The 26182-nt window shown below is 56.2% G+C and overlaps 1 protein-coding gene across 2 annotated transcripts in view; it reads left to right on the top strand.

Annotated features, from left to right (window-relative positions):
* The first annotated feature begins 10440 nt into the window (after positions 1 to 10440).
* The window catches only part of KCNH6 (potassium voltage-gated channel subfamily H member 6), a 42149-nt gene continuing 26407 nt past the window's right edge, over positions 10441 to 26182 (top strand). For both annotated transcript variants that reach the window (XM_071728543.1, XM_071728542.1), the window contains exons 1-3: positions 10441 to 10742; positions 13879 to 14109; positions 23233 to 23388. In XM_071728543.1, coding sequence (XP_071584644.1) covers positions 10667 to 10742; positions 13879 to 14109; positions 23233 to 23388 — 463 coding nt within the window. In that variant the 5' untranslated portion in view covers positions 10441 to 10666. The remainder of the gene's footprint in view (positions 10743 to 13878; positions 14110 to 23232; positions 23389 to 26182) is intronic.

Here is a 26182-nt window from a genome sequence, read left to right as displayed (position 1 = left end):
ACAGAGCAGCACCTCAAATCCTTCTTGGAGTGGGGCTGGGGTCCCAAGCAGAGGATTTGCCCCCCTAACCCAGGTCAAACACAAAGCCCTGGGGTTTTAGGGCAGCATCCAACCTCTCCCAGCCCCTTTGGGAAAGTTTAGCACCTCCTTGCACCCTCCTGCCCTGAAGTGTGGCTCCCATCACAGCTGAAATTTGGGGGGTTCAGCTGGATCAGGGACAGAAATCCTTTGGCCACGAAAAAAAAAAGACATTTGGCATTATTATTTATTTTTTTTAACCTTCCTTATCCACCACGGGGAAAGGGATGGATAAGAGGGGTCCCATAAACAGCCCAAAATCCAAACCTGGGCTGTTGAAAGGGTTTGGGGAGGGGGGGGGGTCACCAAGCCCAGGCTGGGATTGGGCTGGGATTGCTGTACCCAAAAATCCACCAGGATTTTATGTAAGAGCCCAGGGGGCTGGGAGGTCAGCTATCACCTCCTGCCATCCAGCTCCTGATTATCTTGGGATCAGCCACGCTTGAGGCTTTTTTTTCCTCTCCCCCCCCCTTTCATTCTCCCTGCCCCTTTTTTCTTCTCCTTCTGTAAATAAAACTTGGTGTTTGTTCTGCAGTGATTAGGTGCAAAACTAATCCCAGGCTGGGGATTATTGCAGCCTTAAAGAGCTGGGAACTGCTGCAGCCCGGAGCAGCAGGGGAAATGAGGGGATCTTGGATGATTCCCCCCCCTCCCCAGCCCCCATGCTCAGGTTTTGGGTTGGTTTGGGTTATAAATGAGGGGATCTGGGATGATCCCCCCCTTCCCAGCCCCCATGCTCAGGTTTTGGGTTGGTTTGGGTTATAAATGAGGGGATCTGGGATGATCCCCCCCTTCCCAGCCCCCATGCTCAGGTTTTGGGTTGGTTTGGGTTATAAATGAGGGGATCTGGGAAGATCCCCCCCTCCCCAGCCCCCATGCTCAGGTTTTGGGTTGGATTGAGTTATAAATGAGGGGATCTGGGATGATCCCCCCCTTCCCAACCTCCATGCTCAGGTTTTGGGTTGTTTTGGGTTGTAAGTGAGGGGATCTGGGAAGATCCCCCCCTCCCCAACCCCCCATGCTCAGTTTTTGGGTTGTTTTGGGTTATAAATGAGGGGATCTGGGATGATGCCACCCACTCACAACCCCCCCACCCCACCCACCCACCCCCCCCCGTAGCCTCTGCCCTCAGCCCTGTGTCCCCCGGGGAAACTGAGGCACGGGGAGAGGCTGAGTGCAGTGGGGCAGCCCAGCCACGCTCAGGTGTTGGGTTGGTTTGGGTTTTTTTGGGTTGTAAATGAGGGGCTCTGGGAAGATCCCCCCCTTCCCAACCCCCACGCTCAGGTTTTGGGGGTTTTGGGGTTTTTTTCTGCCTTCCTCTGAGCACCCCACGCTCCCAGGGAGGTGAAAACCCCGGAGCCGGGAGCAGCCACCCCGGGTGCTCTCATCCCACGTTCTTCCCGTGGCCGTATCCCGACGTGTCTGCTTTCTATCCCGACACACCAGGCACCCTCCTCTTCCCCCTTTTCCCGGCAGCAAAACGCTGGCAAGAGCCGAGAGCTGGCGGGGGGAGAGCTGGGGTTGGAGCCAAATATATTTTCAGGCTGGAAAAGCAGGAGGGTGCAGGTGGGTTCCGGCCCCACGGCTCCTTTTTGGTCCCTTTCTTGGAGGCACCGAGGTTTCCAAGATCAGCAAGGTCTTGGGAGTAAGAGGAAAATTGCTTTCTGCAGGAGAAAAGCTGAAAAAAAAAAGGTTAAAACCCAAAAAAATCCACGTTGAACACGAGCTCAGGGGCTGCAACGCGAGCTCAGCCCTAAGGACACATCAGAGAATCCACCCAGGGTCTGAAAAAGCTCCAAGGGGGGGTGATGGGTGCACAAAGCTGCAGAAATAAAAAAAAAATAAAAAAAAAACCAAAATAAATAAAATAAAAAAAAATAAAAAAAAAAAAATAAATAAAATAAATAAAAAACCAATAATAAATAAAAAAAAATAAAAAAAAAACCAATCCCATTCCATGCAGAAAACCTGGAGACCAGGTTACCCCCAACACAGGTCCGAGGTTCTACCCAGGAGCTGGATCCGAGGTTCCGTCCAACTTAGGTCAGGAAGGGACTGAAGGTGCCACCTGGAGCTTAAATGGAGTTTTTTAAACTTTTTTAGGGCCACGGAGGGTGCTGGTGTCCTCTGGGCTCTGCCAAGCTCTTTCCAAGATGCCTTGAAATCCGGGATGATTTCCCTTCCCTGCTGTGAGAACAGCTGGAGGGGTTTGGCTGCCTTCTGGCTCCTGCGTCCTGCTTGATGCTGCTGGAAGGAGGAGGCTTAGGAAAAGGAGTCCCTAAGGAGGAGAGAAGAAAAGGGGGGAAAAAGAAAAAGAAAAAAGAAAAAAGAAAAAGGAAAAAAGAGAAAAGAAAATAGAGAAAAGAAGAAAGAAAAAGGAAAAAAGAGAAAAGAAAATAGAGAAAAGAAGAAAGAAAAAGGAAAAAAGAGAAAAGAAAATAGAGAAAAGAAGAAAGAAAAAGGAAAAAAGAAAAAAGAAGAAAAAAGAGAAAAGAAAGAAAAAAGGAAAAAGGAAAAAAGAGAAAAAAGAAGAAAAAAAGAGAAAAGAAAGAAAAAGAGAAAAAGGAAAAAGGAAAAAAGAGAACAGAGAAAAGGAAAAAGAAAAAAGAAAAAGAGAAAAGAAAAAAAGAAAAAAGAAAAAAGAAGAAAGAAGAAAGAAGAAAAAAGAGAAAAGAAAGAAAAAGAGAAAAAGGAAAAAGAAGAAAAAAGAGAAAAGAAAAGAGAGAAAAAGGAAAAAGGAAAAAAGAGAAAAGAGAAAAGGAAAAAGAGAAGAGAGAAAAGAAAAAAGAGAAAAGAAAAAAGAAAAAAGAAAAAAGGAAAATGAAAAAAGAAAAAAGAGGAAAAAAAATAAAGAGGAAAGAAGAAAGAAAAAAGAAGAAAGAAAAAAGAAGAAAGAAAAAAGAAGGAAAGAAGAAGAAGGAAAAAAGAAAAAAGAAGAAAAAAGTAAAAGGAAGAAAGAAAAAAGATTAAAGAAAAAAGATAAAAGAAGAAAGATAAAAGAAAAAAGATAAAAGAAAAAAAAAGGGGGTGGGGGAAAGAAAAAAATAAAAATAGAGGAAAAGAGAAAAAAGGAAATAAAAAGGAGATTATTCCTCAACTCCCAGACCTCCTCGATGAGGAGCTTGGGAAGCAGTGGATATCCCAGGTGTGGGGGGGGGAGGCTTCCCTGAACCACCCTTCCCATTCCGGAGGCTCCTGCAGAGTTTTGCTTAAAAAAAAAAAAAAAAAAAAAAAAAAAAAATTCAAATCCCAGCAGCACTTCCAAGCCACAATTCCCTTCCTCACCTCGGCAACCCTTTGGCCACGGCAAAAAATATATTTTGCTTTTTTTTTTTTTTTTTAACCTTCTTTATCCACCACGGGGCAGGGGATGGGTAAGAGGAGGGGGGGTCCCACAGCCCTCAGCCCCCCGGTTCTGGAGGGGGCCCAGCCAAGCCGGGTCTATTCTTAGCGGCGGGCAGGGTGCACGGGGCCGCGTTCCTCACATTCCCCTTCCCCGGGGACAAGGAGAGCCTGGAATTCTGTAGGAACAGCTTGGCAGGAGCCTGGGGCCATCAGAGGGGGCAACCCCAGCCGGGGGGGAGGGATGGGAGGAGGAGGAGGAAGAGGGGGAGGATGCAGGGGGACAGAAGAAGGGATGAGATGAGCAGAGGAAGGGACCAGGGGGGCCCCGTCCTTGCCCTGGCTGGCACCTTCCTTCCCTTCCTTCTTTTGGAGCAGGGAGAGGAATTTTGGGGGTGAGGAGCAAGTGTAGACCCCAAATTTACACACACCCCCTCCCCAAAAACAACCTCTCCATCCTGAGGACTTCAGGTGAGTCACGAACATGCCTCGTGCCTCAGTTTCCCCCGCTGGGCCTCATCCCAGAGCCTGGGTTTTCCTGGGAGTGGTGGGATGGAGGGAGGAAGCCAGGAGCATCCTTCCTCTCCTTTCACATCCCTGGAGCAGCTTTCCAAAGTCAAGGGCAAAGCAGGGATCAGGGAGCCCCCATCCCTGCCCTGGCTGGCACCTTCCTTCCCTTCCTTCTTCTGGAGCAGGGAGAGGAATTTTGGGGGTGAGGAGCAAGTGTAGACCCCAAATTTACACACCCAACCTCCCCAAAAAGCAACCTCTCCATCCTGAGGACTTCAGGTGAGTTACGAACATGCCCCGTGCCTCAGTTTCCCCCACTGGGCCTCATCCCAGAGCCTGGGTTTTCCTGGGAGGGGTGGGATGGAGGGAGGAAGCCAGGAGCATCCTTCCCCTACACAAAATCCACTGACTCCCCAATCCCCCCTTCCTCTCCTTTCACATCCCTGGAGCAGCTTCCCAAAGCCAAGGGCAAAGCAGGGACCAGGGAGCCCCCATCCCTCCCTCCCTCCCTTCTTTTGGAGCAGGGCTGAGGCAGGGAAAGGGGAATTTTGGGGTGAGGAGCAAGTGTAGACCCCAAATTTCCCCCCCCCCCTCCCCCAGCACCCTGAGCACTTCAGGTGAGTCACGAGCCTGCCCCGTGCCTCAGTTTCCCCCACTGGGCCTCATCCCAAAGCCTGGGATTTCCTGGGAGTGGTGGGATGGAGGGAGGAAGCCAGGAGCATCCTTCCCCTGCACAAAATCCACTGACAAAAAATCCCACAAAATCCCCAATCCCCCCTTCCTCTCCTTTCACATCCCTGGAGCAGCTTTCCAAAGTCAAGGGCAAAGCAGGGACCAGGGAACCCCCATCCCTCCCTCCCTTCTTTTGGAGCAGGGCTGAGGCAGGGAAAGGGGAATTTTGGGGTGAGGAGCAAGTGCAGACCCCAAATTTCCCCCCCCTCCCTCCCCCAGCACCCTGAGCACTTCAGGTGAGTCACGAGCCTGCCCCGTGCCTCAGTTTCCCCTGCTGGGCCTCATCCCAGAGCCAAGTGCCCATGGATTTTCCTGCCTCTTCCAGGTGGGAAGTGCTTCTTGTTGGGACACAAGATCTGTGACTGATTAAATGTCACCGAGTCCTTCCCAGGTTCCCAGTCCCCTCCCAGGCCCTCCTGGGGAGGATGTGCTGGAAAGCCCTGGCTGAGGAGGGTTCAGTTTGGCTGCACACTGAACCCTTGTTTGCTTTAGATGGGTTTTTTAGGTTTTGGTTTGGGTTTTGGGTTTTTTTTTTTTCCCCTTTTCATCCTTAGCAAACAAACAGTGTGGAGGGGAAAGCCTGGAAAAATCCATCAGGATTCAGAGGGGTGGGATGGAGGGAGGAAGCCAGGAGCATCCTTCCCCTGCACAAAATCCACTGACTCCCCAATCCCCCCTTCCTCTCCTTTCACATCCCTGGAGCAGCTTTCCAAAGCCAAGGGCAAAGCAGGGGCACAAACCATGCCAGGACACAGGAGCCTGCCTGGGGACAGCCCTGGTGGCTGCCAGCAGCAGCTTTGGGGACAGCCCAAGCCCCTGGCTGGGTTTGCTGAGCAGCTCTAATTCCAGAGCCGTGGAGAAATGCTCCCTCTCCAGAGGCAAATATTCCTCCTGGCAAGTGGCAGCAGGAAGCTGCAGCTCCAGGATGCAAGAGGAGGATCCGTCCTCTCCATCCCACACCTCCCACCCCAAACCCACACCCATTTGTAACTCCCCCACCCAAGGCATCTGCACCCTGGCTGGGTGGGTGATGGATGATTTGCTGCCCAGGTTAGAATAATAATTCCCTGCAGGAATGATCATTCCCTCCTTCTGCAGGAGTAGGGAGGGAAAGGACACCCTTAGGAAGCCCCCAGATCTCCTTTTCCACGGATTCAAACCCACACCCATTTGTAACCCCCCACCCAAGGCATCTGCACCCACCCAGAGCACCCACCCAGAGCACCCACCCAGAGCAACCCCTGGCTGGATTTGCTGCCCAGGTTATAATAATAATTCCCTGCAGGAATGATCATTCCCTCCTTCTGCAGGAGTAGGGAGGGAGAAGACACCCTTGGGAAGCCCCCAGATCTCCTTTTCCATGGATTCAAACCCACACCCATTTGTAACCCCCCACCCAAGGCATCTGCACCCACCCAGAGCACCCACCCAGAGCACCCACCCAGAGCAGCCCCTGGCTGGATTTGCTGCCCAGGTTATAATAGTAATTCCCTGCAGGAATGATCATTATCCCAGGTGCAGGAGTAGGGAGGGAAAGGACACCCTTGGGAAGCCCCCAGATCTCCTTTTCCATGGATTCAAATCCACACCCATTTGTAACCCCCCACCCAAGGCATCTGCACCCACCCAGAGCACCCACCCAGAGCACCCACCCAGGATTTGTGGGTTTTGCTGCTGGATTTGCTGCCCAGGTTATAATAATTCCCTGCAGGAATGATCATTCCCTCCTTCTGCAGGAGTAGGGAGGGAGAGGACACCCTTGGGAAGCCCCCAGACCTCTTTTTCCATGGGTCCAAACCCAGACCCATTTGTACCCCCCACCCCGAGCAGCCCCTGGCTGGGTGGGTGATGATTTGCTGCCCAGGTTCTAATAATTCCCTGCAGGAATGATCATTATCCCAGGTGCAGGAGTAGGGAGGGAAAGGACACCCTTGGGAAGCCCCCAGATCTCCTTTTCCACGGATTCAAACCAACACCTGTTTGTAACCCCCCACCCAAGGCATCTGCACCCACCCAGAGCACCCACCCAGGGCAGCCCCTGGCTGGATTTGCTGCCCAGGTTCTAATAATTCCCTGCAGGAATGATCATTCCCTCCTTCTGCAGGAGTAAGGAGGGAGAGGACACCCTTGGGAAGCCCCCAGATCTCCTTTTCCATGGATTCAAACCCACACCCATTTGTAACCCCCCACCCAAGGCATCTGCACCCACCCAGAGCACCCACCCAGAGCACCCACCCAGAGCAGCCCCTGGCTGGATTTGCTGCCCAGGTTATAATAATTCCCTGCAGGAATGATCATTCCCTCCTTCTGCAGGAGTAGGGAAGGAGAAGACACCCTTGGGAAGTCCCCAGATCTCCTTTTCCATGGACCCAAACCCACACCCATTTGTAACCCCCCACCCAAGGCATCTGCACCCACCCAGAGCACCCACCCAGAGCACCCACCCAGGGCAGCCCCTGGCTGGATTTGCTGCCCAGGTTATAATAATTCCCTGCAGGAATGATCATTCCCTCCTTCTGCAGGAGTAGGGAGGGAGAAGACACCCTTGGGAAGCCCCCAGACCTCTTTTTCCATGGGTCCAAACCCAGACCCATTTGTACCCCCCACCCCGAGCAGCCCCTGGCTGGGTGGGTGATGATTTGCTGCCCAGGTTATAATAATAATTCCCTGCAGGAATGATCATTATCCCAGGTGCAGGAGTAGGGAGGGAAAGGACACCCTTGGGAAGCCCCCAGATCTCCTTTTCCATGGAAATCCCACAAGGTGTGGGAAGGAAGGAATGAAAGGGAAAGGAGCAAAACCTCGAGAATACTCGAGGAGGAGGAGGAGGAGGAGGAGAGGAAAGAACTGAGCAAGGGAGGAGGAGGAAGAGGAGGAGGAGGAGGAGAGCAGGGCAGGAGAGCAGAGAGAGGATTATTCCTGGCTTGAATTAGAGGGAACACTCCAGCTGCCTTGAACAGCAGGAGAATTTGCCCAGAGACCCCAATTCTTCCTATTTGGAATGAATTGTAAGCAGAGGATTAACTGCCAGCATATGTTTAAGACCCAGGGAATTGAAAATTGGGCAAAAAAAGTGCTCCAAGGAGGGCAGGGCAGGGACTGGCAGCTTTGGGAATGGCCCAGCTTTGTAGGAGAGGACTGGGAGAGCCACGGGGGGCACTGGGGGGGCTCCTGGAGCTTGGGCAAGAATACCCTGAATGGGAATGTCGTGGCTCAGCTCCAGCAGTGAGAGGAAAACAGGGATAAGAGAGGCTCTTCCAGCAGCCCCGTGATGGGATGAGACACCCTGGCTAGTGAAAGGGGGGGGGAAGTGGCCCTGCTGCCATGGCTAGGGTGGAACGAGCTTTCCCAGGGTGAATCCATGGCTTCAACCCCCCTAGCAGAGGGTCTTGGGGACCCCAAAGGTCCCCTGGTGTCCCTGTCCCCCCTCACTGCCAACCCACCCCCCCCCAGCTGGCACGTGCCCTCATCCTCAGGCACATCCCTGATGTCCACGTGATGTGTCCACGAGTATCCCAGACTGATTTATGGGATGAGAGGAGGGCAGGAGGCCAACCTTAAATCCTGACTGCTTGGTGATTAATAATCATAATTATGAGCATCTTTGCTGTAGTACTAAGAGTTTGCTTCTCTTTGCAGAACTGGTCATCCAGGAATCTCCAGGAGGTTCCACAAGGCCAAGTGACCAATGTCCCTGGTTTTTTTAGGGAGGAAATTGCAGCACAGAGCTCTCTCCCTTGAGTCACCCCCTATATCAGCAAGAAAACAGGGAAGGCAGGAGCCTGGATGCTGGGTCCCTCTCCCTCCCCCATGCTATTAATCTGCATCTGGGTAATAGAGAGCAAAACATTCTCCACGACTGGCAGTAAATCATGGCAGAGGCAGCGTGCAGAGTGGATGGGGGGGGAGATAATGGGTTTTTCACCCTCCTCAACAATAGAACAAGTTTTTTCTCTGCTGGGGAAGGCTGACTTCTGGGAGAGACAGAGATAAAAGCAGCAGGGCTCCAAAATGGGCTTGAAAGGGCTCCTGTCTCTGCTCTCCCACTTGTATTCCTGGCCCAAGGGACAGGAGGCAACTGCAAGGCTGGAGGTCAAATGGCCCACGGGCATGGCCTGGTCCCCATATGGACTTCTGAGGTGAGCTAGAATATTAATTGAAAGCCCCAGCAAAACACTCCTGCTGATGATAATGGCCCATAATCCTCTTAGACCAATTTCATGCCTGAAAAATCGTGCATAACAAAATAATAGGAGCGAGCCCCTCGGTGGACACTGCCCTTAGGAGTAGGATTGTGAGAAGAGGGTTGGCCAGAGGGAGAGAAATACAACTGGTCCCTTTGCCCTTCACCTCCGGAGGGCACAGAGAAGTGGTCAGGAGAAGATCTGAACTTCGGGCCAGGTCTGAACAGCTGCTTGAGCTGGACAGCATCATCCTGAGACCCCAGTGCCCCACAGAGCCCATGGGACCTTCTGAGCTCCCAGAACCCCCGCACCTCCTTGGCTTTCCGTGTCCCCCAGAGACCCTCGGTGCCTCAGAACCCTGTGCCAGGCAGGGTCCCCCCATGCTGAGCCTCCCCCCAAAATACGAGCAGCCAGAACCCCCCCTTCCCCGCCCCTCCCGCTCCTTCAGCACCATCGCGAGTGGACAGCGCCCGGAGCGGGGCCCCACCCGGCCCGTGGCACCCGTGGCACCCGTGGCACCCGCACCCCCCGGGACCCCCACGAGAACCCCCGGAACTCCTCCCCGGCACCCCAGAACCCCTGGAATCCCCCAAGGGGATCCCTCCGGGACCACCCAGGATCCCCCGGAGCTTCTCCCTGGAATCCCCAGCTCTCCGGCTCTGCACCCCCTCTTCTGGCCCTTTGCACCCCATTTTTCTCCCCCTGCAGCCCCCCCGCACTCCATACTCTGCATTCCCTCTCCCCTAACCCTTCTCCTCCCTACCCCGTACCCATCAGCACTCTTTCCTCTGCTTCTGCACCCCGGCACCCACAAACTTCCCCCCCAACACCTGCAACCACCGTCACCCCCTCCTCTGCCTCTGCACCTCCACACTCCCCCTCCCGCACATCCCCCTGCGCCTCAGCACCACCTGCACCCCGGCACCCCCTCCCCTGCCACCCCCATCACCCCCTCCTCCACCACTCATCCCCTGCACCCCACCAGCACCCTCCCTCAGCTCCCAGCACCCCCCAGCATCTCCTCCAGCCCCCCAGCACACCTTCCATCACCACCCCCTTCTCCAGTGCCCCCAGCACCCTTCCTCTGAACCCCCCCCAAGCACCCCGATCCCTCCCGTCCCAGCACCCCAATCTTCCAGCACCCCCAGCCCCCCAAACTCCCTGCCTTCACCCCACCACCCCTTCTCCATCCCCCCCAAGGACTCCCCCCCCACAACCCCCTGCCCCAGCTCCCCAAGCACCCCACCTGCAACACCCCAAACCCACCTGCTCCCTCCCCCCTTCTTTCCTCCCCGGAGCACCCCGAGCCTTCGGGGCGAGTGCCGCGGGATGCCCAGGGGTCCCGGGGAGTCCCGGGGGAGTTCCGGGGGGGTCCCATCTCCCCTCCCGGCAGCAGTTTCTGCTGCCACCTCCACCGGAGCCTCCGGCGAGCCGGGGCAGGGGTGACTAAGCACTTTGGGGATTTCTACTCTTATTATTTTATTCTATTATTTTCTCTCCCTTTCAAACGGGTCCTCCCCTCCCTTCCCCACCCTTTTTCTTCCCTCCCTCCCCCCTCTCCTTCCATCCCCATCCTCCCCGGCCGCCCCCTCCCGGAGCCGGGCGCGGCAGGGCGGGCTGAGGGGTTCCCCCTTCCGGCCACCGGGAGCACGGGAGCCCCGGCCCGGCTGGGTTCCAGAGCTCGGCCAGCCCCGGGGTGAGACGGAGCGGGGTTGTGCCTTTCCGGGCCTCGGTGAGGTTCCGCGGGACCGGCTCAACCTTCCCCATCGCCCCCGCCGCAAGTTCCGCCGCTTCCCGGGGCGCGCAGGGCGGGCGGAGCGATGCCGGTCCGCCGGGGCCATGTGGCCCCCCAAAACACCTACCTGGATACCATCATCCGCAAATTTGAAGGGCAAAGTGAGTATCGTACCCCCCCGGTCCCTTCTTCCCCCCCCCTCCACCTCCCCGCCGCTGCGGGTCACCCCCCAACTTCGGGGGGACAGCAAGGGGAAGGGGGGGGGACGGGGGACAGACGGGAGGGCAGAACGGGACCACCCATAGGGTGTCCCCGGTAAAATGGAGGCACCCCCGTGACCTCCCGGGGTCGGGGAAGAGGGGTGGGTGACAGCCAAGCTCTGTCCCCCCACGAGTGTTTCTAGAGAGGGCGACACAAGGGGGGACGAGAGGTCCCAGCCCGGTGGTTCCCCGGGGGCTGGAGAAGCCGCATAACCCCACAGTCCCCGAGTGGGGAGGGGGTCCCTAGGGTGGCAGGGAGGGGGTCCTTAGGTTGCAGGGAGGGGGTCCTTAGGGTGGCAGGGAGAGGGTCCCGTCTGGCAGGGTGGGCAGGGGGTTGTACAGGGGGGACCGGCCGCTTGTTTGCCTTCAACTCCGTGCTGCTGGGAGGCAGCCGTCCCTGGTGAAACGTTGCCATTTGCTGTTGCTCGGAGTAATCCCTTTATATGAAATTTTGGGGCTGGTTTTGGGGTCAAAATCTAAGGAAGAGTTGGTGCACATCGGGGAGAGCTGGGGGCTGCGTGGGAGCCCGTGGGGTGGGGGGGTGTGGGGTGGGTCTGCTCTCTGGGCACCCCGCTGGTGCTGAGCCCCCCCCTTACACAGCCAGGGAGGGGAGATGGGGGGGGGGGAAGGGGTGGAGGGAGCTGTGTTACCCCTAAAAGGTGTTCTTGGGGTCTGCTGTGGGGTGCTGGGGCTTTGCACCCCCCTGCTCCGGCTCGCTGGGTTGGGTTTTTTTTTCCTGAGTTTGTTGGGTGGGCAAATGTCCCCAGAGCGCTGGCAGCCCTGGCATTGAGTGACGTGACCCTGGGGACACAAAGCGAGAAAAACTGTCCCTGGTTCCTATCAGGCCCCTCTGGGAAGCGGCGGCTGAGGAGCAGCGGGGGCACAAGGCGGAGCGATCCAGGCGGGAAGCAGCCAGGGCCCCCCGGTCCCTGCCCGTTCCCTGCCAGACATGTCAGGCACCAGCTGGGTCCTGCCAAAACATCACCCCCCGCGCTCCCCCCGCGGCGTGATGGGTGGTGAGAGGCACCAAACCAGCTCCTACCATCACCCTGCTCACATCCCTGTCCCTAGCACAGCGTCCTCCCCTATTCCTGGGTGCCCTGCAGCTCCCATGGGTGCAGCTGCACCCAGAGAGTCCCCGCTGGAGCTGGAGAGGATCAATCCTTCCCTCCCAGTGGCTCAGGACAGGGGGGACAAGGGCAAATCTGGAGGTAGGGGAGAAAAGGAAGCAAATTGGAGGGGGGAGGGAAATACCCCCAAGGAGAGAGGGCTCTGCGGCTCCTTCCCACCCCATCCTTGGTCACATCCATCCCCTCTGCTCAGCGCAGTTTGTGCCGGCGTCCTGCCAGCCCCGTAAATCCTGTCCTGCGTCAGCCCAGCCTGGATCCAGGCTGGATCCAGCCCGCGGGGCTTGGTGCTGGATTGGGAAACATTCCTCACAGGTGAGGAGTGCACCCCAGGAACAGGGAGAGGGGGGGATTTCGGGAGAATGGCCCCTCCTTGTGCTGCCCTCCAGCTGGAAGGGGTGTGGATAGAGAAATATGGGGAAAAAGGGACTGGGAAGCATTTGGCCCCCGTGGGTTGTGATGTTTGCAGCACCAGAATCAGCCCTGCACGGGAGAGGGAGAGGTGGCAGGGCAGGTTGTCCCCCTCCAAGGGCCACCAGGGGTGGGATGAAGAAGGAGACCCGGGTGCAGCATCGCTGGGGGCATTGGTTTTACTGGGAGGCACCCTCCGGAGCTGGGACTCCTCAGGTGACATGAGGGAGAGCCTCAAGGTGCCAGGGAGGGGTCCCCCAACCCCACCAGGCTCCCCCCACCCCAGCTCTGGGTGCTGCAGCCATGCAGAGGTTTCTCCTGGTGAAATTCCCAGCGAGGCCGGAGCGCAGCTCCGGGGCTCTGGAGCAGGCAGGCTGCAGATGCCATTCTTGGGTAATCCCAGAGATTAATTGGGGTCTGGGCTGGGAAGCAGCCTCCAAGCCGACCCTCTGCTCCGACCTGACTCCAGCTCCAGCCTGGAGCCGATGCCAAAAGCTGAGGGAGATGGTGCTGGGAGCAGGAAGGGGGGGCAATGGGACAGGAACACAGCATCTGGCACATCCCCTGGCACATCCCAGCAAACCCAACCCAGGGAGAGTCCTCCCCAGTCTAGCACCTTCCCTATTGCCCTGAAGAAAACCTAAAAACCAAATAAAATCAAAACTCTAGGCTGGGGCTCCCCCCAGGATAAGGCCAGAAGAGGTTCCATCTGAGCTGGGCTGGGAAGCACCGAATCCAGTCCTGAGGGATGCACCAGCACCAGGAAGGGATGGGGCAGCACCACTCCCTGCCTCAGTTTCCCCCTCCCTCCACTTGAACCCTTTTGAGCACAAGGGTCGTGCAGCCCAGTAGGTTCTGGCTTTCAGCTTCAGCCCGAGGGCACAAATTATCCTAGAAATTATCCTAGAAACCATTAGGGGAATCTTTAGCCTGATGGGTTGCACCCAGCTCCCCATGCAGCCTCCTGCTCACTCCCCCCCCCTCACCTTGCTCCTTGCCTGACTTCAGCCAAATCTAAGGAGGGGTGGGAAGTCCCTGAGATCACTCAGGTCCCTGATAAGCTCCAGGGAAGGGATGGAGGCTGCAGCTCTTCCCCCTGCCTGCAATGCTGGCCGGGGACACCTTGTCCATGTGTGACACAGCACTGAGTCCCCAAATGCCAACGGGGAGCCACCAAGGCTGCACGTGCTGGCTCATCCCAGCCAAACCTTCCCTTTGAGTCCCCCCGTCCCCACGGCCACCAAATCACAGGAAAATTGGGAGAAATTTCTCTCCCTGTAGAGCCCCATCAGCACCAAACCATCCTTCCCCCAGGAAGGAGCTCCCCCCGGGGAGCCCGTCCCTGTACAAAACCCCACGAGTGGGTGACATCAAAAAAAAAAAAAAAAAAAAGCACCCCTTACACCCACCCAGGCTGCTGTCCCCTTGTCCCTGGGGGGGACACTAAGAACACCCCCACCACCAACCCCTAAGCCTGCTGTCCTCCTGCGTCCCCCCAGACCGCAAGTTCCTGATCGCCAACGCCCAGATGGAGAACTGTGCCATCATCTACTGCAACGATGGCTTCTGTGAGATGTTTGGGTACTCCAGGATGGAGGTGATGCAGAGACCCTGCACCTGTGACTTCCTCACCGGCCCCGACACCACCAAGAGTTCCATTGCCCAGCTCACCCAGGCCCTGCTGGGCACCGAGGAGTGCAAGCTGGAGATCCTCTACTACCGCAAAGACAGTAAGAGAGGGCTCCTTGGGGTGATCCCAAGGGTGCTGCTGGGAGATGTCACCCACCCACCCTGGGATCTGGGGGGGTTGTGTGAAGGGAAGGGCTGGTGCTAGCAGGGATTACACCCAGACCTGGGGTTTTGCCAAGGGCAAAGTCCGTGGTGGCTCCCGATGGGATGGAGGGGGCCCTGCTGGGATGAGGCACTGGAGGTGCTGGGACTACTGGAGGGATGAAAATTGGTGCCAAAGTTGGGGGTGTTCAGGCTGGAGAAGAGAAGGCTGCAGGGAGACCTCAGAGCACCTTCCAGTGCCTGAAAAAGGAAAAAAAGTGCTCCAGGAAAGCTGGGGAGGGATTTTATAGGGGCGTGGAGAGATGGGCCAAGGGGCTTCCAGTGCCTGAAGGGGCTCCAGGAAAGCTGGGGAGGGATTTTATAGGGGCGTGGAGAGATGGGCCAAGGGGCTTCCAGTGCCTGAAGGGGCTCCAGGAAAGCTGGGGAGGGATTTTATAGGGGCGTGGAGAGATGGGCCAAGGGGCTTCCAGTGCCTGAAGGGGCTCCAGGAAAGCTGGGGAGGGATTTTATAGGGGCGTGGAGAGATGGGACAAAGGGGAATGGCTTGAATCTGGCAGAAGGAAGATTGAGGTTGGACATCAGGGAGAAATTCTTTGGGGTGAGGGTGCTGAGTCCCTGTCCCAGGTTGCCCCATCCCGGGAGGTGTTGAAGGTTGGATGGGGCTTGGAGCACCCTGGGCTGGGGGAGGTGTCACTGGGTGGGGTTTAAGGTCCCTTCCAACCCAAACCAGTCTGGAATTCTGTGATTATTTGGAAATCAGGGCTCAAAGCCCTCAAAGCTTCAGGGCCCAGCAGTGGCATCACTCCCAGGGTCCCTGCATCCTGAAGGCCATGGGGGAGCTGGGCTGGGACCTGGGTTTCCCACCCTGTGCTCTGCTGAGCCAGAACCTCCCCTGGCTCTGCCAAACACGGGGGCAGCCTCGGAGCTGGATGAGGATGAGGCTGGGCATGGCCAGATGGAATTATGTTAAGATGAAAATGAAGCTTTGCTGGCAAATACTGGTGATTAGTTCTAATACTGCAGGAAGTTAAATAAATATTTAGAGCTGGACGCTGCGAGCCAGCAGCAGCCAAAGCTCCCAGGGAGCAGAGAAGGGGGGGAAATGCAGCTTGGGTGTCTGCTCCAGGTTAAAAACTAGGAAGTATTTCCTTGATTTCAACCCCCGGGGGCTTTCCCAGGGTTTTAAATCAGATTGAGGGGGCTCAGCCCAAGCACAGGGCTGCACCTTGACATCGGCAGCTCCTGGGGCAGGAAGATGGAGGAGAAAGCACTGGAAGGAAAGGGAAGGAGTCCTGGCTCTTGGTCCAGCACCCTATCTCTGGGGCTGGCACCCATGGGTCCCGGCCTTCTTCCCAGGCCTTATTTCCAGGGCTGGCATCCATGTGGCAGCAGATGAGCCCCAGGAGTCACCCACTGGCAGCACCCTGAGGGGCCAGACCCTGCTTGCTGGCAGGATTGGACCCCTCACCAGCCACTTTTCCCGTGTGATTTTCCTCCTGGTGGCCACAGCTGATGCTCTTCCACCCAGGGCTGGTCCTGCAAGCATCCTCTCAGCCTCTGGATCCACAGGGAGTCCGGGAGGCACAAGGGGAAGCAAGCACAGTCTGACCCCCTCCTCCCAGCCCATCACCACCATCTGGCCACGCCAGGGACAGCATGGGCAGCCCCCTTGGGATAGTTTCCCCCTCTCCATCCCTTGGGAACACCCAGCTAGGAGCCCAATCCAGAGCCATCCTCCTTGCTTTGAGGCATTCCAGCTGCCTTCAGAGGATCCCTCCTCCCATCCTTCCTCTTCCTCTAGGCCACGGGGAACTCTCAGTGCAGCTCTGAACAGCTTTCTTCTCTCTCTTTTTATTTTTAATTTTTTTTATTTAAAAAAAAAAAAAAAAAAAATCCACCCAGACACAAGCCCTTCGTGTCTATTTTTAAAACCCACCAGCAAAATGCTTTCCAATTGTTTCCCCCCCACCACCCCCCTCCCGAAACCCCAGCACTCTGCCTGCCACTGCTCAGCCCATTATAAATGGGTCTTATCGGCAAAGAAAAGGCCTTTGCATTAGAGGGAGCTGCTGCTTAATTAGCCGGAGGAGCTTTCGGAACCCGCCCGTCCTCCTTTTCATCCCGGCCGCACCAATCTCCAGCCTCAAGCTGCTCTTTATTACTGCGGTACTCCCGGCTCTGCAGCTCCCGGGCTCTTTTCCTCCTTTTTCTGCTGCCCACAGAGGAAAATTCAACCCTCAATCCACCCCTTAGAACCTTCCAAAGTGGGATGGGGTTGGGGGGGATGGAAGAAAGGGGCACCCATGGGTGGTCCCCGGAGGATGCCGGGTGCTGCGTGTCCCCCAGGCAGGTCCTCACCTGGAGGACTATGTTGTCTAAATTAAATTTTAGTTAATTATAAAATAAGGCCTGAGCCCAGCTCGGGGAAGCTGAAATGAAGCCAAAAACCCAGTCCTGGGGAAGGGGGGGGGGAAATATTGGCCCTTCCTGCCATGGAAGCCCCAAAAAGGCCTCAGAAAGAGCCCGACACAGCATGTGTGGGCTCTAATCCCCTGCTCAAAGCTGGGAGATCAGTGAAAAGTTCATTTCCTCACAAGATGCTGCCCAGCTGGAGCTGCCCTGGCTTTGGGGGGGGGGCAGGGGGGGTCATTACAGGATCAGCTCCTGCAGCCACAGCCCCAGTGTCCTGAGGATGGCACCAAGGGGCAAAGAGTGCTGAGCTGCAGCCAGGGCTCTTTTGGGTTTTTTTTTTTTTTCCCCCCCCCAAGGGTGATTCCTTCACAGGGAATCCACCAGTGAGAGCCCCCAGGGGGACTGGTGTGGGACTGGTGGCTGCAGGTGTTGGGTGTCACAGTGCTGGCATGGCCTGAGCAGCAGCAGCCACTTCATCTGCATGAATATGATGCTTATGAATGTCAAAGGAGCCAAAAAAAAAAAAAAAAAAGCCAGAGCAGCTGGGGGGGAGGGGAACCAGCCACCTGCATCCCCACCCAGCCCTCTGTCCCTGTCCCCTGGATGGTCTCTTCCAGCAGGAGCAGTTTGTGCCTGTCCCCTGGGGCTGGGGATTGGGGATTTAGGGAGCAGGATCAGGCCAGCAAACTGGTTACGCTGGTGCCATAAACTGGGATTTGCCCAAGGGGCTCTGGGAGGATGGAAAACATCAGAGAGGGATTGGGGCACCTCGTGTCACCCAGGATGTCCCCTGGAAGCTTCCTGTGGGGCACCTGAGCAAGGAGGTGACCAGGCAGAGATGGGTTGGGGGTGTCAGAGATGGGGGGGGATTCATGTCCTCTCTGTGACAAAACCAACCCCAGCTTCAGCTCTTTTTTTTTAGAAAAACTTGTGGGGTTTAAGCCAAGCCCAGGCCATTCTTTCTCTTTCTTTAAAGGTCAGGCTTGGCAGAGCCAGGCTGTGACCTTGGGAAAGGGACAAAACCCATGGCCTGGCTCCAGATGGGGACATAGCAACATCCCACCCCACAATAACAAATGCTCTGGCCCAGAGCTCCCTCTGTGTGGGGCCAATTCTGCCATCCCTGGCACAGCTCCCACCACCCCTCAGCTACTGCCCAGGCAGTGGCACCTTTCCCATCCTCTGCTCCCCCTCAAAAGCTTTGTGCTTGGACCAGATGTCCCACAAATGGAGGGACAGGCCCAGAGCACCCTTTGGGATCCTTTCCACAGGGCTTTTTCCTGCAATCCCTGCCCCCCAGTTCCCACCCCAAGCCTTTCCCTGACAACTGCTGCATCCCAAAGGAGGTGGCCCCATGTACAACGGGGACAGGGCCCTGAGGAAGGTGGGACAGCCCTGAGAACCACTGTCAGGGCTCTGGCTGTGCCCTCACAGCCCCAGCTGGACTAATTCCTACAGCCAGTGGGGATTTAGCAAGGGAAGGACCATGGGTTGGGATGTGGCCCCAGCTCCAGCTGCCTTTTTCTGACTGATCCAAGAATCCTTTTAGCTCCTGGGAGTCAGAGCATCCTTCCACCTGCACTGAAAAGCATCCTGCTGGGCTTGGAGTCATCCTTCTTGTGGCCTCATTGCTGCTGGGACCCCTCAGCCACCCAAAGCTCCTGGTTTCCCCCCCTGGTTTCCCCCCCAACCCCCTTTGCTGCTGCTTCCCCACCAGCCAGCTCCTTGCTGGGTGCAGAAATCCCTGCTCTTCATCACTGGTAACCCCCATCCCTTCCCCTTTACTTAATAAGGTCACTGGAGCTGTTCAGGGGATGCTGCAAGCAGCATTTTAGCTGACCCAGTGGCACAGAAGGTTTCACCCCCCACACACCCCACCTGCAGCCTCCCCTCCCCACCCAGGGGGATGCAGACCCCAGCCCCCATCTTCCCCCATCCCCCATTTCCATCCTTTTCCATCCCTCCCCAGAGATTTGCTTTAGGGCCTCCCAGCAATCTCCCTTTGAAGTTTCTGCCACTCCCTGATTTATCCCCTGAGTGGATCCAGGCTTGGAGCTCCCCAGCATCTCCCCAGGAGTTCCAGGCAGCCCCGGAGCACAGCTCCATCCCCATCCCTCTCCCTTCTCTGCCCTTCCCAGCCCTTCTCCTCCTCTCCATTATATAAAACCACTATAGATTTAGCCACTCTGCCATGAGACCCTGCAGATTAAAATCTCCCAGCTTGGGGAGGAATGGGAGGGGGAAGGGAAGGATTCGACGAGAGCTCTGAGGGCAGATTAATAGCTTGGGGTTTGTTGGTTTTTTTTTTTGGTTTTTTGTTTTTTTTTTTAATATTCATAACAATACTGGTTTGTGTCCTGCTCCTGGAAACCCCCATGTCCTGTTGATTAGTTTAATACTGATGATAGCAACAAATGCATTAACCACCAGCAGCCCCAGAGGATAAGAGAGCTGGGGAAGGGGGGAGGAGGGGGCTGACAATGACATTTTTAATGTTATTAAGTGCTCCCTTTTACCAAGGTCACAAAACACAAATTTCCCAGTGCTTGGCTTGAGGGGGGGGTGGGTTGGGTGCTGGGAAGATGAACCCCAGCCCAAGGTTTTAGGGCTTGGGATGGTTTTCCCAGCCTGGGCAAACCCATGACTTTGGGGTGGGAGCCTCCAAACCCAGGAGCTCTGTCACATCCCCCTTTCTGCAGCCCCCAGGGTTGGGTTTCACCCCATCAGGGCCTGCAGGCAGCCCAGGAAGGTTGGGAATGCCCCCAGGGGCTCCTCCAAGAGATCATTTGGCTGGGGGATAAAATTAGATGGATGGATGGAGACAGATTAGCTGAACAGCTGAAGGGAAGGGACAGGCAGAGAGATGGGGACAGTTGATGGAGGATGGGAGCACAGGGTCCCTCCTGAGGCTTTCTCAGCCCACCAGCAGGTCTGGGGTGCCTGGTTTTTGGGGGCAGGATAGGGAAGTTTGGCATTTGCAGAGCCTATAGGGGGGGTTTGGCATTTGCAGATGGCTGGCTCGATGCAGGGAAACTGAGTCAGGGCAGAGGGGGCTGGGGCTCTCCCTGCTGCAGCCTCTGCACAGAGCTGAGTGTCCCCCAAAACACCCAGAGACCCCAAATCCAACCAGAATGCTCTGCTTTGGGGCCAGACTTAAGGGAGCACAGGGCTGGGGTCCCTCCTGAGGCTGGCTCAGCCCTCCAGCACCACAGCAGGTCTGGGGTGCCTGGTTTTTTGGGGGCAGGATAGGGAAGTTTGGCATTTGCAGAGCCTATAGGGGGGGTTTGACATTTGCAGATGGCTGGCTCGATGCAGGGAAACTGAGTCAGGGCAGAGGGGGCTGGGGTTCTCCCTGCTGCAGCCTCTGCACAGAGCTGGGTGTCCCCCCCAGAACACCCAGAGACCCCAAATCCAACCAGAATGCTCTGCTTTGGGGCCAGGTTTAAGGGACCCCACTGCTCCTTACCCACCTCCAGTCTGGACACTCCATGATCCCCTCGACACCAGGTCCAAACCAGGCACAGAGTTCCCAGCATCCAGGGCTGGGCTTGATGAGACAATTTTGGGGACAATTCCCCTGGGATCAGGGCTGCCACCTCCCAGCTGTGCAGGATCAACCCAAGCACCAGCTGCCTCCCAAACCCTCCTCCCAGCTGCTCTTTATATCCCTCCAACTGGTTGTAACTGGGCCCAGTTTTCAGCTGTTCCAGCAGCAGCGACCTGGGATTAACCCTTCCCGTGCCACACAGGGGCTGCTTAGAGGGAGAAGAGTTCAGAATCCATCCTCTCCCACCATCCCGAGGAGCTTAGGGAGGAAAAATGAAGCAGTGGGGCAGAGCATCTGGACCAGGATCAGGCAGGATCAGGATTCCCACCCCAGGGAAGGAAGCAAGGAGCTGCCAGGCTGCCTGCAGCACCGAACCCTGACCTCAGGAATTTGGTGATGCTTCCAAATCACCTGTGGGGGGGAGAACAACCCCTTCCCCCCCTCATTTTTGTGCATCCCCGGATGCACAGCCCCGGCAGAACCGCAGCATCCCAGGGATGGTACCGGGTGGCACCGGGTGGCACCGGGTGGTCCCACGGGGCATGTGGCACCTTAGGGCACCTCCCTCACTTGGTGACACCTCCAAGCTCCCGTTTGCCTTTTCGATCCCTAAAAATCCTAAGGAAGGGAGGGCCAAGGAGCTCCTTTCTTCCCGCCCCCTTTGGCTCCGGGAGCTCCCCGAGCTTTGTCGGATGCAAATCCTCCCCCCCCCCCCCTTCCCACCTCCTCCCCAGCTCACACGTTTAAGTGGATTTTCCTCTCCCTGTGGTGAACAACGACGAAAGAAAGAAAGGAAGAAAGGCATAATCCCAGCTGCCGGGCCCTTTAAATGGATTTCACCCTATCCATTTCTTTCCCTTTCTTGTTGCGTGTGTTGTGTGTGCACATCCCTGACGTCAAGGCAGATTTGGAAGTTGCCCGATGCCGGCCATCTGCTCCTGATTATGGGAGGCCCTGAGCTCCTTAAAATTATCCACGGAAAAGCCAACATCCCCTTCGGGGCACTCGGTGCTGGGTTAGGAACTGGCTGGAGGGCCGGGCCCAGAGAGTGGTGCTGAACGGGGCTGCCTCAAAATGGCGGCCGTGGTGTCCCCCAGGGATCAGTGTTGGGCCCAGTGCTGTTTAATATCTTTATTGATGATTTAGATGAGGGGATTGAGTCCCTCATCAGCAAATTCACAGATGACACCAAGCTGGGGGGGAGTGGGATCAGCTGGAAGGCAGGAGGGCTCTGCAGAGGGACCTGGACAGACTGGAGAGTTGGGCTGATCCCAAGGGGATGAGGTTCAACACAACAACCCCATGGGGAGCTCCAGGCTGGGCACAGAGTGGCAGAAAGGGAGCTGGGAGTCTGGATTGCCAGGAAGCTGAAGAGGAGCCAGCAGTGTGCCCAGGTGGCCAAGAAGGCCAATGGCATCCTGGGCTGGCTCAGGAACAGCGTGGCCAGCAGGTCCAGGGAAGGGATTCTGCCCCTGTGCTCAGCCCTGGGGAGGCCACACCTCGAGTCCTGTGTCCAGTTCTGGGCCCCTCAGCTCAGGAAGGAGATTGAGGTGCTGGAGCAGGTCCAGAGAAGAGCAAGGAGGCTGGGAAGGGATCCAGCACAAGTCCTGTGAGGAAGGGCTGAGGGAGCTGGGGGTGTTGAGGCTGGAGAAGAGGAGGCTCAGGGGAGACCTCATCACTCTCTCCAACTCCCTGAAAGGAGGTTGGAGCCAGGGGGGGGTTGGGCTCTTTTCCCAGGCAACTCTCAGCAAGACAAGAGGGCACAAGAGGTCTCAAGTTGTGCCAGGGGAGGTTTAGGTTGGACATTAGAAAGAATTTCTTTCTGGAGAGGGGGATCAGCCATTGGAATGGGCTGCCCAGGGAAGGGGTGGATTCTCCATCCCTGGAGATATTTCAAAAGAGCCTGGATGTGGCACTCAGTGCCATGGGCTGGGAACTGCAGTGGGAGTGGATCAAGGGTTGGACTTGAGGAGCTCTGAGGTCCCTTCCAACCCAGCCAATTCCATGATTTTAGGATTCTTGGCTGGAGCCGTGGCCTCAGAGGAACCGCTGGAGCGGCCGGGCCGGCTCCGCTCCATCCCTGGTGATCAATGTGCAGGGGAAAAAGGAGAGCAGGGGTCCAGAGCCGGCAAAACCCCCACCCAAAAAACTGCCTGAAGGAGTTGAATCTGCTCTGGATAGTGGTGTTTGGGTGGTTTGTCATTTTGGAGAGGTTTAGGGTGCAAAGGGGATCCAAGGTGCTTTGGCTCCAGGGTTTCTGCTCCCACTCTAAAGCAAGAGGAGAGAGCTCAAGGATGGGACCTGCAGGGATTGTACCTTTAGGATTTCTACCAAAGAATCCATTGGAAGGGTTTTAGGGAGAAGGAAGCTGGCAAGGGATGTGGGAACCCCTCTGTAACCCCCTCTTGCTACTCTGGGGAAGGTCTGTGGGTGTTTTGGGTGCTTCCAGTTACAAACTGGAGCCTGAGTGCCATGGGGTCAAACTGGCATCAAACAAACAAATCCACAAGGCCTCCCAATCCTTGTGCCTTATGGCCATGTCCAGGTGACACAGAGCCAGTCCTTGTTCCCCCCCTGTGCCTCAGTTTCCCCAGGCAGGAGGGAGATGAGCCTGTGCCTGAGTGCTCCACACCAGAGCCTTTAGGGGACCAAGTCCACCCCATCCTGCAGCCCGGGATGGGGACAGGGCCCCATCCAGGATAAAATGTGGCAAAAAATCAGTCCCTAAACCCTGCCTGGTGATGGGAGAGCAATTAGCTGCGAGGTGATTACAAGCAGCATGGTTAATGAGGTTAAACCACTACTTGGGCTTTCTGAGTTCTTAATTACTTCCTCTTTAATTGCTGCTCTGAAGTACAGGAATATAAATGACTGTCTGTGGCCAAAAAAAAAAACCAAAAAAAACCCAAGCTAGGAGCCATGTGAGCTGGGACACTCTGGAGATACAACCCCCCCCCCCCAGGGCTTCCAAATCCTTCAGTTCCATCCCCATCCCAGGCCTTAAAAAAAACCCCATTTTTCTTCCCAAAATGCTTTGTTTTGGAGGGGGTTGGGTGCCTGCCTTCCCCTCCCCTCCCTCCCTGATCCTATCTCTGCTTGGCAGCCTCATGTTTCCGATGTTTGGTGGACGTGGTGCCGGTGAAGAACGAGGAAGGAGTCGTCATCATGTTCATCCTCAACTTCGAGGACCTGGCCCAGGTCATGGCCAAGAGGGGCAGCAGGAACCTGCACCGCCGGCTGTCCCAGAGCTGGCGTGGAGGTGGGTGGCACCCGGGATGCTGGGATGGGCCACGCAGCATCCTCGGGGCTGTCCCCATCCCGTGGGTTTGGTTTTTTTTCTCCCCCCCCCCGAGGGCTGAAGCTTGCACTGGGGGGAGCTCTGAAAGGTGCCCAGGAGCTGAGGTTTGTGTTTCTGCAAGGCTCGGGTTTCTGCACTAAGTGGGTGGAAAAAAATGGGATTTTGGAGCAGTTGTGCTGCCTTTGCAGCCCCTTCCAGCCAGATCTGCTTCTACACCCATCCTGAACCCCCAAGGGCCTGGGGACAAGGATGAGGACTGACCTCCTGGCCATGGGATGGGGCATTTTTAAGCTGAGGGTGTCTCGCTGTCAGCAGAGCCACCGAGCCCCCCGTACCCCCCAGTCCTTTCCAGCTTCAGTACTGGGAGGTTTTTCCAGTGGCACCTTGAGCCCCCTCCTTGCATGGCTGCAGCACCGTGGTGCTGGGGTGGGCCAGGACCCACTTGTGGGGTCACCAGGAGGGTCAGGGGTTATTTGGGGGCACTGCCAGCAGGGCTGTGCCATGGGGACATCACTGCAGGTGAGTGGCCTGAGCTGGGGTGGTCCTGAGCCTGTTCCAGCTTTGGGCTGATCCCAACTGTCCCAGGCACATCTTGGGGTTCTGAGGGGCTTTGGAAGGCAGTGGAAAATCCAAACTTCCTTTTTTTTGGGAAGGCTGAATCAAAGGGGAGGGTCTTGAGGGGATGTGGGTTCGCAGGGATTCCTGACCTTGGGATGAAGCTTCAAAATATCCTCCTGTTCCAGACTCCTGGGTGCCAGTAGCCTGTGGTGTAGGCAGGCAAATAATCCTACACCTGTGTACATGGAAAACACTCCCTGGGGACACGGGGGGCTTGAAGGAGATTTTGGGCAGACCTCAAAGTCAAGCTGTGAGAGCAGCCCAGGTCTGTGTGTCCCCCCCCCATAGCACATGGGGTGGGACAGGAGAACCAGGGCTGCATCAGGGACTGATGGGGACCCTTAGAGGGACAACAGGGACACTTATAGGGCCCAGCAGGGCCCTTCACCCTGTGGCAATGTGAGTTTGAATGAATTCACACCCGGCAGAGCTGCACAGCCTGGGGGCATCGAGGTGTTTGTGTGTGTGGCAGCAGATTCCAGCAGAGATGCTGCAGGGGGTGAGAGGTTTTATAGATCCACAGGCCAGACCTACCCACCCAGGACCCACAGATATATGTGTGTGAGTGTATGTACACCCTGTGCACCTCTTCCTCTGGCTACAAAGTGATGGGATTTGTATTTCTGCTGTAGTGCTCCAGAATTCATTCCATGCCTGGGCTGCTGAGGACACCCTGACCACCAACCCTGCTCCCTCTGCTCTCAGGATGTCTCAACAGGACACCTCCCTACCCCATCCCACCCCAAGGAGGGGTAGATTTGCCTCCAAAAGGCACCCAAATCCAAAGGGAACTCCAGGATTTCCTTCCTGTTGGGTATCTGCACATCCCCAGGAGGGTTGCTGGGATTTCCCACTCCAGAACTGGGGAACAGCTGAGGTTTTCTGCTCCAGTCCTGAATCCCCCAGCATCAGGCAGCCCCAGTGCTGACCCCCTTGGCTCACTGGTCCCCAGGTGGCTGCTTGGCTTCTTCCAGCTGAAAAGCTGCTTTGGATGGGGGGGATGGGGATGGCTCCTGGGTCCCCCCATCCGTGGGGCTGTTTTTAGGGAGCTGAGCAGGTGGGAGCCTGGTTGAGTGGCTCAGAGGTGTGGTGGGGTCAGATGAGGAGGCAAATCCTCCCCAAATCAAGCAGCTCCTCAAAGTGTTGCTTTTTCCCAGCGAGGTTGATGCATTGGTGAGGCTCCTGTCATGTCCCATGTGCCCTGGGATCCCATCCCTGGGCCACCAAGAGGTCTTGCCTGAAGCTGTAGGGAAAAGCAGCCAAAGGAACCCCTGATGCTGGCTTTGGGCTGCTTCATTTGTAAGGTGAACCCAAGATAATCCAACCCTCATCACCACCTTGTGGGGTTTCTCTGCCCAGCACCCACCCCAGGCCCTTGGTTCACCCAAGATTCAGCACTGGGGAAGGTTTTGGTCCAGTTAGGGAGTGCAACTGGTGCTGCTGGGCTTGGGTGAAGCCCAGGGCTGACCCAGGTCCAAAGGGTGTGAAGCTGGGTGCTCACATTAACCCTTTCATAGCAGGTGGCTGCAATCTTCTCCTGGCAATGGGATTGAAAGAGAAAAAGTGACTTTTTCCTGGGTGTCATGACCAGGGGCAGGGGGTCCCACCAGTTCCTCTCCTCATCTCACCTCCTTCCTCTCCTGAACTCCTTTTGCAGCTCCTTGCAGTCCCAGCTGCCCTTTCCTCAGCCCCAAACTCTGCCAAAATCATCTCCTGGTCCCTTGGCAGCCAGGGATCCCCCTCTTTGGTCCATCACCCCTCCCCTAAAATCCAGAACAACTCCATGAATAAAATTACCCAAACTGCTTTTACTTTTTAATGCTTTGCTAACTTGCCACATCTTGCATTTGTGTTTTATTTTGGTTTTTTTTTTTTTCCCCCAAAGTCCCCCAAAGGAGATTTAGAGGCTCCATTTCCTCCAGGTCTAAATCCCTTAAGTGGCTTTAACTTCTTTAACCAGCTTAGGGATGCTCTGCACCTTTCCTCTCTTCCATCTCTGGTTGGTGGGGACATTCCTCCTGCCCAGCAGTGCTTTTTGCCAGCTCAGGGTTTTCCCTGGATGCTGCAGGAATCCCCAGCGTGTTGGAGGAGGAGGAAAGGCTCCACAGCACCCTCCATCCCCAGATTCCCCACAGCC

This window comes from Heliangelus exortis, chromosome 29 (assembly GCF_036169615.1).
Source record: "Heliangelus exortis chromosome 29, bHelExo1.hap1, whole genome shotgun sequence".
Lineage (NCBI taxonomy): Eukaryota > Metazoa > Chordata > Aves > Apodiformes > Trochilidae > Heliangelus > Heliangelus exortis.
Note: the sequence above shows the minus strand (reverse complement) of the source record. Positions and strands in the feature narration are given on the sequence as shown.